General features: G+C 43.7%; 1 protein-coding gene across 1 annotated transcript in view; it reads left to right on the top strand.

Annotated features, from left to right (window-relative positions):
* The first annotated feature begins 336 nt into the window (after positions 1 to 336).
* The window catches only part of ODF1 (outer dense fiber of sperm tails 1), a 37,230-nt gene continuing 18,814 nt past the window's right edge, over positions 337 to 18,752 (top strand). The window contains exon 1 of the mRNA XM_008630722.2: positions 337 to 1,880. Coding sequence (XP_008628944.2) covers positions 1,828 to 1,880 — 53 coding nt within the window. The 5' untranslated portion in view covers positions 337 to 1,827. The remainder of the gene's footprint in view (positions 1,881 to 18,752) is intronic.

Raw genomic sequence — 18,752 nt, 5'->3', positions numbered from 1 at the left:
GGCTCCGGGGAGGAAGCGGGGGTGTGGATGTGTGAGGCCTCTGTGCTGTTCCCCAGGGGTGTCTTGTGGGCAGAGCACGGATTTCCCCCGATGCCCGCAGGTGCTTCAAACCCAGCGCCCCTCGGCACCCGCTCTTCACGGCCGGTGCTGGCTCTGTCTTTTCCAGTTGCATTTCTGGTCAGTCCTGCCTGCAGCAGCCGGGATTTTTCACCATTTTTCAGGGAAGCTCACAGAATCGTAAGGGTTGGAAGGGACCTCTGGAGATCATCCAGTCCAGCCCCTCTGCCAAGGCAGGGTCATCTGGAGGAGGTGGCACAGGAACGTGTCCAGGTGGGTTTGGAATGCCTCAAGAAAGGGAGCGAGTTCCCTGGGCAGCCTGGTTCAGTGCTTTGCCACTCTCAGCGTAAAGCAGTTTTTCCTTATGTTGAGGTGGAACTTGTATTTCAGCTTACGGTCTTTAGTCCTCGTCCTACCGCTAGGTACCAGCAAACAGTCTGGCACCATCCTCTTGACACATTCCTTTAAAATATTTTTATATCTATTGATGCGGTCCCTTTTCAGGCTTCTCTTCCCTAGACTAACCACTAGGTTTGTGGTATATTGAATAAAAAGCTACCATGCTGTGAAACTCTCGGTGCCGCTGGCCTTGCATGCCTTCCCTCTGGACAGGATTCAGCTGAGCTGTTCCAAGAGATCACACCTTGCCAATGGAGCTGTTTTTAACAAATTAACATCTCAATGTACCGAAGGTTGAGTAGCAAAGTCAATAAAACAGCCATTTGTTTCTATAGAAACTAAACACTTTAGCAGGGATTGTACCAAGCTTTAATTTTGGTGGTTTTTTTTTTTTTTTAAACTGGAATTTGCTGCTTTTGCAGCCTGCTCTTGCTTGTTTTCAGGAAATCAGAAATTTGGAAAACTGACTTGGAATATTTTAGCATGTGAGGAATGATGGTAATCACATGATATTGCTACCAAAAACCATCTAGAATCTAGTTCAATGAGTTAGAATTAATTTCTGAGTCTGTATATTCATAAACTGCAAAAATCTCAGTTTGTTCCCCTACCTTCAGACCATAAGGAACTTTGCAACTTCCCATCTTCCACTCCCTTTTCTTACTAGGCTCTTTCTCCAGTACAGCTGAGAGGAGCTAATCCAAGAATCGGCTGATGCAGCTGCTTGCCGCCCAAAGATTTGGGGAGTCTGTGAAGGCTTTTTCCCAACTGTCATTAACGTGAGGAAATCTCACAGAGAGAAGAAATAGTCAGTTGATGCATTCCAGATTTCTTTTTCTGAGATGAAGCTTCCCCATATGTTCTGTTCTCAAGCGGCAGTGATACTCAAATGCCTTCAAGAATACAAATAAGTAATTTAGCTTATCCTGGAAGGAAAATACTAACAGGTTTCTGGAAATACACAAGGCATGGAATAGGACTCGTTCTGTTTGGCAGTGAGACAGTGCAGTAGCTGTGCTTTTAAAAACTAGTAGGTCCATGTTTACCTTTTTGCTTTTTTTTCCTGTTAGGATAGAGCTTAGAGTTTATGGATTATTTAGTTCTGTGTTTGATTGTACCTAAGTTTGTTAGGGTTTTTTGCCTTTTTGTTTTTTCCAACAGTCTTTATGCTTTCCCTGAAAATATTTGTGGTGTTTATCACAAAGAGAGACTCTTATGAGCTGTCTTGACCTCAGTTATTTTATCAGAATCACTTTTGTGTTTTGATAACCACCTGAAAAGCCTTGCTTCTCAATTTAATTTTTTTCCCAGACAAAAAAAGGAATATTTCCCTTTGTCACTCATTCCTCTTTTCCATTGAACAATAGGAAGATGGGTCACGTGTATTCCTGCAGAGCCCTTGGGAATATTGACAAGAATTTTTGGTAGGTTTTGGGAAGTTTCTGATATTTATGTTTGCTTTTCTGTTCAAGTGGTAGTTCTCCAAAGCATTTACATTTCCAAATGCTTCGACTTGTTCATTGGAATTCTCTAAGGGGGTGGGCATAAAGAAGAGATTTCCATTACTCTTTTCCTTCCACCATTAACACACAGCCTTTAAAAGTTAATGGGTTATGGAAACCTGTTAGATACAGGAAAGGAGCTAGGAAAGCGCTAAAGGGGGGCACATCTGTTAGGCCTCAGTGGTCTGCTGCTGGCCATTTCCAAGCAATCCTTTGCTGTAGCTTTATTTACATTGTGTCTAAAGCCCCGTTTTAGCCATTGCTCATGGCTTTGCCAATGCAAACACTCAGCATGAGCAAAAATTTAAAAAAATTTTAAATGGATTCCCCTGGAACTTGTGCTCAGAGCCAGAATAAACTTGAGTAGTGCAAATGTCAGTTCTTGTTCACACGAAGAGTTTACTCTGCTGTCTAAAATGGCAACTAAGCATAGGTGAGAGGACACAAGGCCAAGTGCTCAACTGACAATATTATTCTGAGACAAGTTTGGAATATGGAAGAAATTCCAGCTCAGGGATGTGAGGCTGCATCTTACTGCTTGACTTTTGCATTACCATTGAATGCCTGCCTTGGCTGGCCAGCCAGTTCTAAGAACTGATGCAGTTCTTAGAAGATAATTGTGGGGGTTACAGCTTGATGGTCCTTTGATTATCTGAATTTGACTTCAATTAGAATTGCTTTCTGCTTGCAGGACTGCTCATTCTTACAACTTGTATTTTTTAAGAACTTCACAATAGAAGATTTTTCCAAAGTCATCTCAATTGCCCCAATCTGTTGGATGGCAGCATCCAATACTGAAGTGGTATTTTAAAATTCATACTTGCCAAGTCATGAAAAAACCCCTTAAGAACCAAACCAGATTTTTCTTCTTTACAAAATGTATCTTTAAGTCAACATTGTATGTCTTGGCCTAAGAATTTGGCTGTCTACATTGCGCAGCTCCTCCATGTGTAGATAGTGCTTTTTTCAGGTCTACAGGTAAAGGAGCAGCTTCTTTATGAAGGTGCAACTGTAAATACACCAACACCCAACCAGCAGAACAAGTTTCTTGCTGGTATATTTTCCATGCAAGAGTTTTGTCAGCTTAGGAATACCATAGAAAATAACTCCTGTGGGATCATTGCTGTCATGTCTGAAATTGAGTTTTGATGAGAGTCAGTGTTTCCTGAAGTCTTCAGACTGGTAGAAGCACATAGTTTGGTAAGAATCTCTGGAGGTCGTTTTATCCAGCTTCCTGCTCCACAAATGTTCAGTTCCAGTGGGTCAGGAACTTTAACATCAGAAAAAGCTTCTGAATAATATGCAGTGGGAGAAGTTTATTCCCAACTGCTTGCTACTCGGCAACTGCAAGCCTGGTGGATTACACAGAATTCTGTTAGTTCTGAAGGGAGGGGCCCTGCTAAAGATGGGAGGATTGGGGTAAGAGGACTGCAAGGGACTTTGCTCTGTAAACAGTGGGAGCAGATGCCAGCAGGTGTACCACAGGCAGCACTGTTTGCAGCTGATGGGACATGCAGAAGCCAGGGAGAAGGCCCTGAGTAGAAGTAAAGGCTTCAGGCAGTGAAGGAGAGCTCCAGAGGGCACTTTCCAGGCTGTTAACTCCAGATGTCAACCGAGATGACATCAGGCTGGCACCATAAGATTGTATTTTGCTCTGGAAGAAATGAGGCCAGCATTCCTGGAAATGTCAGGCAAGAATGCTGTGCAGAAAACTGCAGTTTCTAGATTGTTCCCAAGGCTGAAAAGATGTTCCTATAATGAGTAGCAAGTACATGGCAAGGTTTCCATCATCTTGTGCCACAAACTGAAGCAATGCAGGTCCCTCACTGCCTCTTCCCCTCCCTCTGTCTAGGTACAGTGTCTGAGTGGTTTCTTGGGGGCTGGGAACCTCAGGCTTTTAAACTACATCCTTGTGTTTTGCAACACAAGTTGCATAGTTTGCAAGTTAACACTAGAAATCAGACAATTCCATCTGAGGACTGCACTGCCAGCCATTTGCTTTCTGCTGTCCTGGGCAATGTTTTGTCATGCTCATGGCCCAAGTTGTCATAGACTGATTTTTTTTATACATTGCTGAAACTTCATGACAGCTGAAATTTCATCTTGATGTCAGATACTGAGTGTTTATAGTCTTCTTATTTTCTGACTTACACCTGGCTATCAAGTAAAGAGGTCACTGTAACAGAAAAATCATTTGTCTTTGCACAAAATGATGCTGGTGTTGTTTTATATTATGAAGTATTGCTTAAGGCCACAAAAGAGCAGGTAGCTTAGTAAGGTTCAGAGCTGATGAAAACTTATTTTCCACGGAACTTTTCTTACAGTGAGTTCTTCAGTGTCTAATAGTGCACACATTTCTCTCTACCCTGTGGATTCTTCAGCAACTAAAAAAAAAGTTTTTTTTAGTTGCTGAAGTCACTATGCTTTGATCTTTTTCTTTCCCCTAGCTGCAGTACTAGGTGGTTCTCCTGCTGCCTCTCCAATGCTTGGGTCAGTTAAGCTAACAAAGACCTCTGAGATCAGAAATTTGTGTCAAAATTTGGCTGAGACTCAGATACTCAGAAGTGATTATGGTGAGCTTTGACACAGCCTGCAGATACAACACTTGCTACTGGACTAAGTACATTTGTTTAAAATCAGGCAATACTGCAGGTGCCTGATCTCCCTTCTCTTCCCTTGTCTGATGTACTCTGCATTTCCTCTCTCATCTCTGCAGTGAGGGATTCCAGGGATAGAAATTAGGATTCTGCAAGGAATTTAGCCTGTAAGAAAGCTGGAGAGGGACTTACTACAAAGGCACATTGTAATGGTTTTACACTAGAAGAGGGCAGATATAGATGAGCGATAAAGAAGAAATTATTCAGTGTGAAGGTGGTGATGCACTGGAGCAGGCTGCCCAGAGATGTGGATGCCCCATCCCCGGAAGTGTTGAAGGCCAGGCTGGATGGGGCTTTGAGTAGCCTGGTCTAGTGGAAGGTGTCTCTGCCTGTGGCAGGGGGGTTGGAACTAGATGATCTTTCATGTACCTTCCAACCCAAATAATTCAAGGAATCTATGATCTGTTTCTCCTTTCTTTACAGTAGTTTGCTTTCTCTGTTTAGGGGTGTTGGCACAACATGACTGGGATCAAAGTGAGGTCTCTGCCAAGTGTTCGGTGTAGTTTGTAGATCCACCAGTACCTGGTAGACTGAGATTTTGACACTCACTTGACATTGCTTCTCACCATTGCTTCTTACTTGCATCTTTCTCTTCCAGCTCCCACAGAGACACTTCTGAGCATCTGCTCCTTCTGACTGCACATCCAGGACACCTTTTCTTGTCCAGGCACCACCACAAAGTTTACATGATCACTTTTTTATGTGTAGACCAGACCTGTCCCCTGATGAATGCAGCTGAGCATGACAAGAGGCACTCACCAGGCGTCCTGGGTGCTGTGCAGGAGCCAAGGAAGCAGAGGCCGTGGGCAGCCGCTTGTGCGACTGTCCCTGTAAGGTGGCATGGGCAGAGCTGGCATGCACAGTGTACATGGTGGGTGTATCTCTGAGACTTTGTGTCACCCAGGCAGGTGTTCCTGTGCAGGCAGCTGTAAAACAGAGTTGTGCTCTTTTGTATCAGAGCAGCTTCCTGTAAGTTCCTGGTAAGGAAAGACAGAATTTGTTTGAACTTTAGCAACCTTGAAGGTGGGTATACATTCCTAGGGGGTTGTCTGGGTTCCCTGTGGAATTGCCTTCTTCTTACCTGTCTGCACGCAGTCAAGGGAGTCCAGGTGATTAACTAGGACAAGAAAAGGTTTTTTTATTTTCCTATTAGTTCCATTTGATTGGGTTAGCTACTCTTGTCTTAACCTTATTTACCTTCAAAAGTGGCAGTTTTGAAAAAAAAATCACCTTTATAAAATGTGCAGGTGAAATGCATTCCCAGCAACAGTTCTGTGTGCCCTTGATTCATGTACTGCCTTCTGAAATTATTGCAGAGTAAATTTTTTTCTGGCAGGGAAAGGAGTGGAGACCTTCCAGGTCAAAAGCAAGTGAATTATTCCATGGACTCCAGTGGGGCCAGGATTTACCTTTCAGCATATATACTTTCAGCCTACTTTTTAGCTGCTGTTTCTCTGTCATGAAATAGCCATTTGTCATGGATGGCTGTTTATAATATAGGAAGAAATGGTAGATAGTTCTTGGGTTTTAATTCCCCTTGAAAAAAATAGTAAAATTTAAACATTTCCAGAGAAGTCCAGTGTAGCAAAAAGCAGCGGGGTGCCAAGTGCCCAGCCATCCCCCTTTTGAGGGTGGTTTTGTTGGCCAGCTTTAGCTGTCCCTCATGGACTGAACATCTGTAGCTTCCCCAGAGATAATGATGCACTTTGGGAGTGGAGTTTTCCATTTGGTTTCACCCCAAAGGAGTTGTGTGTTCTCAGGCTGCTCCACAACATCAAACAGAAGATGGTGAGAGGAAGATGAGTTTCTAGCCCAAGCTGCTGATTTGAACAATAGCACAGGCACACTGAGAGAAAACTGAGCTGCTTGTGAAATAGCTCCAAAGCAGCGTCCCATTTACAGCTGGCACTTTAAGCAAACCAGAGGCTGTGTCATTTGAGAAGTGGCTCATAAACAGTGGCTGTTCAGGAGAAATTTGGCCTGTGCAAAATGAGTGTACATAGAGGCTACAAATCCACCATCCCTTCTGAAATCTCTCTTCCATGTTTCAGCAGTCGGAGGTTCCCATCAGGAGGTGCAGGCAAAGTGTCAAACACAGCCCATTCCCTTTAAATGATGGGTTTTGCTTCCAGGGAAGATTGCACCTTCTGCTAAAAATCATGTGAGGTTTTTTTCTTCTTTGTTTTTCCCCTTTCAATCACTAAGGGCATTCACATAGAACAGGATGGCTGTTTTTTACTGTTGTTCCATGTCCCTATAGTGTCTTCCCTAGATGAGAACACAGTTGCAGTGAGTCTTGCAACCAACCATGGAAGTGATTAAATGTCAAAAAAGTAGATGTTAGATTCATGTGAAGAGAGGCAGCTCTAACATCTGGGAGTCCCACGAAATAGGATTTTTATGGTGATGGAGCTTCAGTCCTGAGAGGCAGAAAAAAATTGCAATGGAGACAGTGGTCAATAGGAGATGCAGCACACGAAGACTGTGCTGGGAGCTGCTTTGGCAGTTAACATTTAGCTTCACTGAAACTAATGGAGGAAAGAAAATATGAATAAGTAGTCTGGAATGTTTTTCTTCCGTTGCAGTTAAGAGGAAAGGGACACAGTTAACTGATGGGTGAACATTTTATTGTGAATAACAGCAATTGCAACACTGTTGTATATGCCTGCATATGTTTTGGTGAAGGTATTTCTGTAGACAGGCAGGTAGTTGACATGAAACTGCAGGCAGATTTGCAAATTCAGAATTACTTGCTGCTTACTAAACATACAGGTAGTTTCACTTGCCTCTTGCTGTGAATTAAGACTAATTGGGGCTTAAATGTTTAATACTGTGTGTTTACTTTGTCTAATTTTTTTTTAAAGTGTCAAGTAAAAGGTTTAGATATTGCAAAATGGGAAAGGAGAAAAAATATGGCCCTAAGTCATCTTTGAAACATTTTCATGAAAACTGTAATGCCACTAGAATCTGAAGGAGGGCAGTCAGTATATTATCACTTGCAGGAACTTCAAAGTTTGAATTTGGGTTATGAGCACCGGGCAAAAGAAAAACTGTATTAAACAAGCCACGTGGAAACTTGTTAGCATTTGACAGATCTGATCACTCAGAATTATGTACTTATAGTTGGCCTTTTCCCTCCCGTACATCTTGTACAACCTGCCTAGACCCTGCTAAATTTGCCTGAAGTGTTCCCTGTCACCGTGCCTTCCAGCTGGCAGGGGAGCCCCTTGGCTGCTCCTCTGGGCAGAACGCCTGCTGAGCACACTGCTGGGGGGGGAGCTGGTGTCCACTGGGAAATGTCTTCTTGTGTCACCCGGCTTTTGAGACTACAGAGGCAAGAGCACAAATACGTTAGTTTGGGATGTCCCATTTAGAAATGCTGTTCATTTTTAGTGCATGAGTTACAGGTTTTTGCTTGAGGAATGTGTAGAAGTTTATGGTATGTAAGAAGTTTATAGTATGACAGGAGTTCAAATAGGCTTCAGTCATAATGATAGGTGACTTATCCTCTTGGCTTCTTATTTCCTAGTATTTATTCTGCTGTTCTGATAAGCTATGATTTAAAACACACTGAAGTGCCAGTGCAGGCTAATAGCCCCTTCTCCTACACTGAAACACATCACTGAGAATAGAAGACACTATGCTTTGTATCTGTCTCCCAGGGTGAGGGAAAGAATGACTGAGAGGTATGGGGCTCTGCCCACAAAGACCACCTCACAGGCTGTCAGATGAATTTGGAGTGGGAATCAGATCCAGAAAACAGATACCTGAATTTAGGTGTCTAATCTCCCACACTAGGCGGTGGAGACTTAGTTATGGCAGTCAATGGAGCTGGGAATGTGATTCATCTGAGGAAATGTAGGTATCCATCCTCTGTTGAGCTGAACCCCTCCTGGCACTGGGACACTGAGCTCATACCAGTGTGTCGGCACCTCTGGGTACGTAGCTACAGCCTGGAAGCCCATCCGCGGTAAGGATGTGCTGATGACAGGGATTCAGTCTCCAATTGCTGCATTGTTTCTGCAGTTCAACGAGAGGGGGGGGCTGGACCCCCCCCCCTCCCCCGGCAGACGCTGGAGCTGCAGAGCCCACCGCAGAGTTGGAGAGTCGGAGCGAGTGTAGGCAAGCTTCATCCCCTCTGTGAGGGGTGGGTGAGCGCATTAGACCTTATTTAGGTAGTCGATAAAGCTCAAGGCTGTGCAATAAACAACATCTCTGTTAAAATTATTTTTACAATCTCTGTTGTTGAGTTCAGACAAATAGACATAACCAAGCCTTCTTAGGATATGAAACATTAGTATCTACCACTTATGTCTGAAGCTATGTTTTAGATTTTATTTTCCAGACAAAAGAGTAATTTAAAATTATGCAAATGAGCTGCCAAAGCAAAGCATTATGCGGATTTGTGAGGCAGTCAGCAGAGTGTTAACCCTTGGTGCTGCAGCTCGCTGTGGAGGGAGCGCTGCTGCAGCAGCTCTGTGTGAATTCCTTCCAGCCCTTGTGCTCTTTAATTACAACGCTCCTGAGGCAGGGCCTGAGGTGTGAGGCTCAGCCCCTGCATACCCCCATTGCCAAGTGGATTTAGGTGGATGGAGGAGCTGTGTTTGCTGCATTGTTCACCTCACAGTCCTGCCCAGCACAAGCTGTACCCAAATCCGGCCTGGACATCTCAGAAAAGACAAGTGTTCTAACTGTCATCTGTGGTTTCATAAGGGTTGTTTCCAGAATATTTGAAGTGACTGTCATGGGAGAAGTATTAAATTGCTTTTCAAATGTCAGCAGTGCAGTAACACTTTAAAAAAAAAAAAATTACACTGTCAGCTATAAGTCCTCAAGCTTGCTGGGCTGGCTGGTGTACACAAGATGCACTAGCAGCCTTGACTTTCTGTAGAGGAAAGCTATTAAAAGAACTCCATGTTGTGCTAATTTGTGGATTCAATAGCTCATTATCCCACCCAGCTATAAGGTGGTGTTAATAACTCTCAGCCAGGAACAGATGGGTTTTGATAGAAATCCAAGGTCTGATCTGCTCTGGAAATTTGCCCTGATCTCTGCAATTGATGCCAACAGCTGACATAGCCATATTGGTGCAAGCACTAGTGCTGAGCAAGAAATCCAATGTTTTATAGCCGTAAAGTTTGGCAAATGGCAAGAGCAGGCAAATCCCCAACATGCACAAGGATGTAAGTGCAGCTGATCTCTAATGGAGGTGCCTGATGCTGGGTTAAAATAGTGGCAGCCAAGCCTGGGAAAAGAGGGAGAGAGTTCACATTGGGCAGTTTTGGAAGGGCTGGGTTTGTGCCTCAGTCATGCCTGTGTGGGATGCCAGGCCCTGTGAGTATGGGATTTGTTCAGCATCAGGCAGGGATGGATCATGGTGAGGGCAGGAAGGAGTCTGGTTGCAGTATGGGGGGACTTGAATCCACATTTCCTCCTTCACTTCAGTTCATAGAATCATGCATAGTTGTTCATGGCTCTCTATGAGAGATCTCACAGAGCAGTGCAGGTTCCAAGGAAAATACCAACAATATGTATTTCTGTAGTGAGTTACTTCAGTCACAAACAATGTCTCAGTGCTGCTCCAGGACACACAGGTAATCTGGGTTTCTCTCTTGCACCATCTTACACCCAAACCCTTTAAAGTTTTCTCCACTCACCAAAATGCTTCCTCACTTTCTTTCTAGTTAAAGGTGTCATTTCAAGCTGCCTGTCAGAAGCTGCTTGTCTCAGCCAGTACACAATACTGAATAAACACTTCAATATGTTCAAACCTGGATGCTATTGGTAAATTTACAGGCTTGAGACCTATGGCCGTTTTTAAACTGGATACACATGCATGCACCCAAGGGTTAGCTCAGTTTAGCAACTTTGGTTTTGCTTGTTCTTAAGAGCATTTTTGGCTCAAAAATTTGATGTCTTTCACATATTTGGAAAGAGTTGTCCAAAGCACATTATCAACATCTGTTGGTTTCAATATGCCAGAAGAGCTATGTAAGAGATGCAGAGATCACAGAATACATTGCTGCTGTGTATATTTGTTTTTATATTTGTATTTTCTATTTTAAATTTGGAGTTTTCATATTGCTCAACAATTTAAGCCATGGGCTGATGGTCTGGTTAGTAAAAAAAAAAGCATGAAACCCACCTATATTGGTTCAGGTTTTGTTAGTTTTGGAGGAGAAGGATATAAGGATAAAAAGCTGAAATGGATATAAATCAGACACTGCCGCTGTACTGCCAATGCCTGGCCAGCTTAAAAGAACTAAACTGGTTTTAATGGGCAGAAACACTGTTTTATGATGGCAAACAACAGAATTGAGCACAAAGGCTATGGAAGGAAGTTGCTGGGAAACCTCTACAGTGCTCTGGCAAAGTTTTGAAGTGCAGGCACCTATAAGAGAGTTGTCACCACCTGCCAGCCTGGGCATTTCCTAAAAACAGGGGTGTAAAATTGTAGTACACATTGATTTCTATAAATGCAACACCAGGAAATGCCTTACAGCTCATTTTAAATCAGTGCAGCTTCAGGGGACTGTAAGCTGTTCCCAGAGCCATCCCTGAAGACTTAACACTAAGGTCCTGTCCACAGTAATGCTGAAGCCCTGACTTCTGTGTCCAGGCAAGGTCTGCCCAGACTGCACTCATCTTAATTAGGTTCTTAGCAAAGATCTTTGCTTCTGTGAGCTGTAACCTTGCTCATGCTGAGATTTCAATAAGGTAAACTGTAAGCTGGAGTAGCCCTCTGCAGGCACAGCCACGGGGTCTCTTCTCTTTTGCACTGAGCCACAGGGTGGTTTTGCCAGCAGTGATTTCCTGTAGGTGTGCTGCCACCTCAGGTGGGTTCTCTGCATGGGGATGCTTCAGAAAGTTGAGGTGCATCAATCAAAAATGTTACAACTGCCGGTCCACAATGTCAGCGTGCATATGTTAAAACCCCAATTTCTGTACCAAGTAGTTGTAATTATGATATCTTAATGATGATATCTTAATCCTTTTAACACTTGGTTTCTTTTGTATGGCTACTTCATAGTTTAACCATTTAAGCCCATTTCTATGAGGAAACTGGTAGGTGAAAGATTGGGGAATCACCAGGGACCGTATTTTTCTTTCATCATGAAGTCATCTATCAGTGCAGCTCATGGCTGGGATTAAGACAAGCAATGTCTATCAGGGGTTGCTAGGATTGCTTGTCTACACGCTTCCTTGGTAACTTTTTGCAAAAATGGGCAATGTGAGGTACAGTGATGGAGGAATGGCTGCTGTGAGCACAACGAACAGAGCTGTGAAATTTCTAGTCTGTGAAATTCCCTTTGTGTGGGAGCCCCCTGAAGGTGTGTCACCAGCAAACTCCTGCTTGCTATCACCCATCCTTGTTACATCATTCATTCTGCACTCTCCCTCCCCACCTGGTAAAATGACCCATCATGCTAAAAGCCATTAGCACTCAGAAGGTGGACAAGAGGATCTCCTGGTCCTTCAAAGATAAGCAATAAATTAAGAGAAATATGAAATACATGTTAAACCTGAGGATACTCCTTTAAAGAAAGATTCCTTTTATAAAGATGCAGTTCACTCCATAACAAAGAAGACACTCCAGAGGTGTGATGCTGGTATGCAATACTGATACATGAAGTATGGCTTTTACAGGATTTTCCATTCTGGTTTATCTAGTCTGTTGACACATGAAAAGATCCAGATCTTCAGTTTAACTTAAAAAACCCCAAACCTCTTAGGAAATCCTTTTTTACACAACATATAATTAATATATGGAATCAGCACTGGATATTCGTGACAGGTTTAGACTAGCTCTGCACTTAATGGTCTAGCAGCCTTTCTGAGCTGTGTCCATGTGAGTTGCTGTGGGAGGGAGGGCTCCAAAACAGTCTGTAAAGGCAGGAACTCAGCTGTTAATTTAAAGAAAAGCCTTTGGTTTCTGGAGCAAGGAAATATGCAAGAGCTATAGCAACATCTGGAGCTTTCTTAGTTCAAAGAAGTTTTTTCTGCACTTCAGAAAGGATTATGTGCATGCACAGAAAGCACTTCCAGTGGTGTTGCTGGAGTAAGATCACATCCAAGACCCTCAGATTACACAGTTTGTGACTGAGAAAGCAGCACCCACATCGCATGCTCTTACAGCGGTGATGTCCACACCTGAGCGAGTTCCCTTCACCTTCCTTATGGCAAGTGAGGAGAAACAGGGACCCAATGAACTCAGCTGTATAGTTGCTGATAGGAGTAGCCACGTCCTAGCAGCACCTCTCTCCTTTGTTGTTGACTGCAGAGAAAATTTAGAGGGTATGGGTTTGCTGTAGGTTTGAAGAGGTTTAAAGAGAATGAAGCCCATCAAGGTGCCTGCTGACTGCAGCTGGGTATCCATCTGCTTTCCCTGCTCTGAAGGCAGAGCCACCCCAGATGGGATGCTGGGAGACTTGCAGGTTCCACATGGTGCTGGATGACTGAAGCAGGCGCCTCTTGCAGCTGTCCATCCTGCCCCTTTGGTAGGCACAGTTGCCCCAAAGCAAGGATGTGCTCCTCCCATGAATCATCTCCTCAGCCACACAAGTCAATGTGTCACTACATCCCTGTGCTTGCCACAGCCATGGGCCTAAGACTGATGCAGAGCAGACAGGACCTGGGCAGGTCTTGCTCAGATACAGGGCAGCTGAGTAGTGAGGAGAAACAGGAAAGGCAAGTTCAAATGCAGGTGTGACATGAAGGAAAAGGTGACGTAGTAACCCCAAGCCAGCAGGCACAGCCCCATGCAGCCCATGGTGTCCACTGGGCTCCTCACATCAGGATATACAATGGCACCGTATCTCCAGAAGGAAATGAGAAGGGGTCTTCCCCAAAGTATCCAGCACAGGCAGGACTGTTAGAGGCAAGATTCCAGAGCAAACCTAAGCCTTGCTCATCACCACAACATCCTTGTGCACAGGCAATTGCCTCTTCCAAAGTGGCAGCCCTCACAGACCTGAGCCTGGGAGGTGCAAAGCGTCTGGGCCATCTCAGAGATCAATGCTTCTGAAATATGGTGTGATTGTTGCGGTTCATCAAAGCACAGGCTTAACTTTAAACTCCTCAGTCATACAGGTAGTTACTGTCTGACCCTGTCTCACACCCTAACAGTGTTGCCTAAGGAGGAAGGAAAGAACTGAAATTTTATACGGTGACATACAGAGTGATTCATAATTCTTCTAAAATGAAGATGGTGTGGACGTTTTTGTCAGGTCTTTGATCCCTTTCAAAAATAGAACCCCCTGGATGTGGTTAGAGAGGGCTCATGCTGTGATCTGGAGTTTTTGTAATCACTGCTGACTGGAACTACCTGTCAGTCTGATTTGTGTATTTTTCCAGTCTGTTTTATAGTACAGTCAAATTGCTGTTCCCACATTGTAAGAGATACTTCACAAGTTTCTTGGGAGAGGACACCAAGCTCCAAGGCTAATTAATTTTTCCTCTCAAAAAATAATTTTTCCATTTTTTCTTCTTAAACTATTTTATTTTATAATTACTGACAGAGGCTTAAAATTGATTCAAACAAACCTTGGGTAATCTCCAGGTGTTCCCCAAACTGGAAACCAGCAATTGAAAAGAGAAAAAAATAGAATAAAAGAAAAATTAGTACATTGAGGAACTTCTTATTTCATAATATTTAAGTGGTGAAACATCTCTTGTAGAGTGGCATGTCCAGGCAGATGTTCACATCCGTGTGAGTGGCCCTAAACCACTGCAGGAACAAGACAATAGAAGCCCTTCGATTTTAGCCACCAGCCTTATTTACCTCTGCTCCGAGGACACTGTAGATAAAACCTGTGAGACCCTAGGATAGACTTACTGAAGAAAGTAAGGCTGGCACACGTGTTTCACCATGCTGAGTGCCATGATCTAGGACCTGTAAGCTCACAGCTAATTCTTCTGGGCCCCTGCTGTTGCTGCACCTTTCCAGGGAGATCCACAGTGCAAACAAGAACTGCTCATCCTCCTTTAAACAGGGAAGAATGAAAAGGAGGGCAAAATTAGGATTGGTATTTTCTTGTCATCATTAGAGCTCATGCCTTGTTCCATCTGTGTGGAGAAAAGCTGTCACAGAAATGATGGGAGGCTGGTGGTGGGACCTGACTGCCAAAGGATGGCACTGCTAGTAGCCTGGAGTGTACAGCTGATGTTGATGAGCAGCATAAATTTAATTGGTAACTCATTTCTTATTAAAACTGACAATTTTTTTTTCTTCCTAGCAGAACAGACAGGAGCAGAAATGTTTCACAAAATCACTGATTTACTGAAACTTTGCAGCATTATCAAGCACTTTTAATCCTTTTAGATTTTATATGAATCCCATAAAACTTCCAAACAGTAGGATGTAAACAAAGGACTTCAATAAGCTTAATTTTGATATTTCTATTATGTTCCAAATTTAGAATGAAAGGAAGTGTGAAATAATCAACTTTCCCAAGAAAATGTGACATCTCACACAGTTCTAACCATTCTTGCAAAAGTCTCAAGGAGTCCAGTGATCTCTACTGATGGACAAGTCTCCTCCTGCACTCAGTGATGCTACAAAACGTCCAACACACCTGCCACAAAGGGAATTCTTATTCACATCCTGTTGGATGCTCAGGGTCACCTTCCAGGGCAGCAGCACCAACTGCCAATACCATCTTTTGGGGAAGTACGTTCTGAAGTGCACTGATAGAAATGTAGAGGTCTTCTCTTACTGCTCAAGTAGGCTGGACACATCTCTGACAAGTGGATAAGCCTTACCTTCATCCTTTAGAAGAGAAAACAAAAGGCACATGCAAGCTATTTTCTGTTGAAGAGAACATGGATGTTGAAGAAATGAAAGAGTTCTTGTTAAAAGAGAGCTCTCTCATACTGCACTAGCACATTGATTTCTACTCCTGCAGCAAAGCTGAGTTTCATCTGTAGAGGACTCTCCTGGACAGAAGCAGATGTAAGACTATTAACTAACGACATAGAATGCACATTTTTGTAGCAAATAACATTTTGTTTGCACTTGGGTGGACAAGGTACCTACAGTGGAAGAACAAGACCCAGCAGATACCTTACACCCTGAACTGCACAGGCACCAGTGGCTCTTGGCATTTGTTCTCACATGGGGGTTTTGTACCTGGGGCATTGTGCACAGCTGGCTAATACCACCTATCTTGTTCATCCACCTGAGAACTGGAAAGCACAAATAATGATCATTTTCAGCTACTCCACAATTTACATCTCTTCTGGGTGCTCAGTTAGCTGAGCTATTTGTACTAAATGGGAACAGTAGAATACAGTAATGTTGGCTGAAAACAAAAGCTGAAGCAAGGGGATTTTCAGAGCAGCTTTAGGGCCTGAAAACTGCTGCAGTCCTCCTGGTTTTGCTACAGAAAGGTGATGTGAAGTCCTGGAAATGACTCTGGTTGTGACAGAGACAAAAAACTTTCAATTTATCAGCAGGCTACTCTCTTCAAGCATTGCAGCAGCTTTCAGATACTACCTTTGGGAAGAGCGACTGGCTTGATGGAGGGAGTGAGGAGCTCTCCCATAGCATTACCCACTCCAAACATGCAGGATGGCAAGCAGCTGCTGCAAGCCCAGGCAGTCTGCACTGCCTCACCAGTGCAGGAGCAATGGCAGGGGTGGCTCAGCCAGGCCAGGCCCTCACGTGAATTAGCACCACTGACATTCCATGACAGGCACAACACGGGCTTTTGCTCTCCACAGCATGGTGCTACAGGATGTTTTGGTCAAGATCCTGTGTACACATGGGATAAAGCATCTTTAGCAACAATGCTGGTACCATGGTGCCCTGAAGTATGCTGGGGAAAGACCTGTCACTACTTTAATTACATTCAAACATGCCGAACTAGAGTGAATAATACTATGGGCAGGTCAGGAATTTATTAACTAGTTTGCTGTGAAAGGGAAAGGTACCATTCCTTTTCTTCCACCTGGCCTGTTTAGACCAGACCTTGTTAGGAAGAAGGACATTTATTCACTTAGGTGTAAGAAAATATGGTCCTGCCTCTCAGATCGTCACCACTATGTGCCAGTGGGAGAGCAGGAGTGGGAGAGAGCCCAGGATAATGAAGGAACATTATTTGGCAGGAAGACATGTTAGAGCAGCGCTAGGAAAACAAGGAAAAGACAACTCTTTTAAAGCTGACCTAGTATCAGTGTGTCTGAGCAGCAGCTTGAGGAATCAGTGCAAAATATTTGATGAATTATTTAAATTTGCATTGAAGGAATTAAATTGCTCCATTATGAATTTCAAGTGGAGAAACAATTCCTTGAAGAAAGATATAAAAAGCAGTTATTGATGTAACATGAATATTTTTTCTATGAAGGTTAAAGAGTATTAAGTATGTTGGTGAAACCAAGAGAATATCAAAGGATGTCTCATTTACATAAACAGTGTGTTGGCAATCCATCCCCAGGAGTTAATTCCACAGGTTTATATGGGAAGTCAATGCCACTCCAAGGAGCAGGAGGCTGAGCTGCAGCCTGGCACCCTGGGTCTGCTCCAAGCCTTTCAGCGATACTTGGCTGGACACATAGGTGCACAGTTACATGGCTAATTACTTCCATTCCATATGGAAATGAGAAGAGGAGAAAATGATCATTATTATCCGTTTGAGCATGGTTACCTGGTGCAGTGTGTGGCTGCAGTGCTCTGTATGCAGTTGCACTCTCAGTTAAACAACACGTGTCTTTCTGTCTCAGGGTTAGTTCAGTCTCAGCTTAAAGTCATATTCTCACACCCCACTTAAGAAGGCGACTGGGGTGTTAAGAGATTCTGGCTGATACCTATAAATCAGTGCTTCAGACACTGTCAAAACCTGCTAGGTCTGAAAATACGTTGACCACACTCTGAGTTGATCTGTAGTTGCTGAACTTGATCTGTTCTTGCTCTAAAGAGACCATGAGAAACCTTGAAATAATGGTTAATTCAGGCATTGTGTTTGAAAGGGGAAAGAAGACAGCAGTGCTTCCAGCCCTGGGAGTTAGATTTTGGGATTCTGGAGGTTTAGGGTTGGTTTTTTGTTTGGTGGGGCTTTGGGGGGTGTTTTTGGGGGTTTTTTTCAGGGGCTTTTTTTTGAGTTTCAAATCATATGTAGTATCTTCAAGTCCATCTCTGTGGACTCCCCTGACAATTCAGTGGACTCTGTGGACTCAGTGGACTCTGAGCGAAGAGGTCCCTGGCTCCACACTGTGGACAAGGGGAGACAGTCACACCTGACAGTAAGCAGTGAAGGACATCTTCCAGTTTCCATCTCTATTCTGCTTTTACATTTTAGGAGCTTCCAGCTTCATGGGTATCAGGAAGACCTTGACAGCCAGGGATGCTTAAGGAGCCAAAGAACTATACTGTGTTTGACTTGTCTGTGTTGAGATGTTGTTTGAGGTCACTGTGGGAGTGGGTTCAAGACAACCTGTGAGACTGACAAGGGCTGGATCAGACATGGATGCTGTAGCACGTGCACTCCTTCATCCTCCTCATGCCAGGTCAGAGCTGGCTGTGCAGACTCCCCAGGACTGCAGCAGACATGAAACAGGAGGATTTCCTATTCCATGGTGTAGTGGTTTGGTCCAAAATACTCATTACTGTTTACCTTCTGTGAGATAAGAATTAGGAGAAACGCAAAGCAGGCACCAACTTTGAAAGAATATAAAGAAGTTTATTAACAGACCTAAAAGAAGGAAAAAAAATTATACCACACCTTCAGAACTCTTCTCCTCCCCCCACCTTCCTCCCTTCTCCCACTGACAATATAAAAAGACAACCCTTAAGATGTCCAGTCTGTTTACCACTTCCATAATCTTGCTCAGTCCATTTAGAAGGAGAAGTCTCTTCTTGCTCGTGCTATGAAATGATTATCACAACGAGACAGCCGCCCACTTCCAAATAACTCTGTTCAGTCCATTTAGGAAGAGGAGTCTCTCTGCTCCCTATGTGAGTCCCTTCCCCCCACTTGCAGCTTTTCCCACAACTGTTTTCGAGGGTCCACTCTTGAAGGTTTTTGGGGTGCAATTTTAAGGTTGAGCCGTTCAGAAACAAAAGTTCTCTTCACCCATCTCTGGGAGCATTTCATCTCTAAGAACAGAGGCCCTTCTCCTTCCCTGGGAGCAAAGGGTCTTC

This window comes from Corvus brachyrhynchos, unplaced genomic scaffold (genome assembly GCF_000691975.1).
Source record: "Corvus brachyrhynchos isolate BGI_N302 unplaced genomic scaffold, ASM69197v1 scaffold302, whole genome shotgun sequence".
Taxonomy (NCBI): domain Eukaryota; kingdom Metazoa; phylum Chordata; class Aves; order Passeriformes; family Corvidae; genus Corvus; species Corvus brachyrhynchos.
Note: the sequence above shows the minus strand (reverse complement) of the source record. Positions and strands in the feature narration are given on the sequence as shown.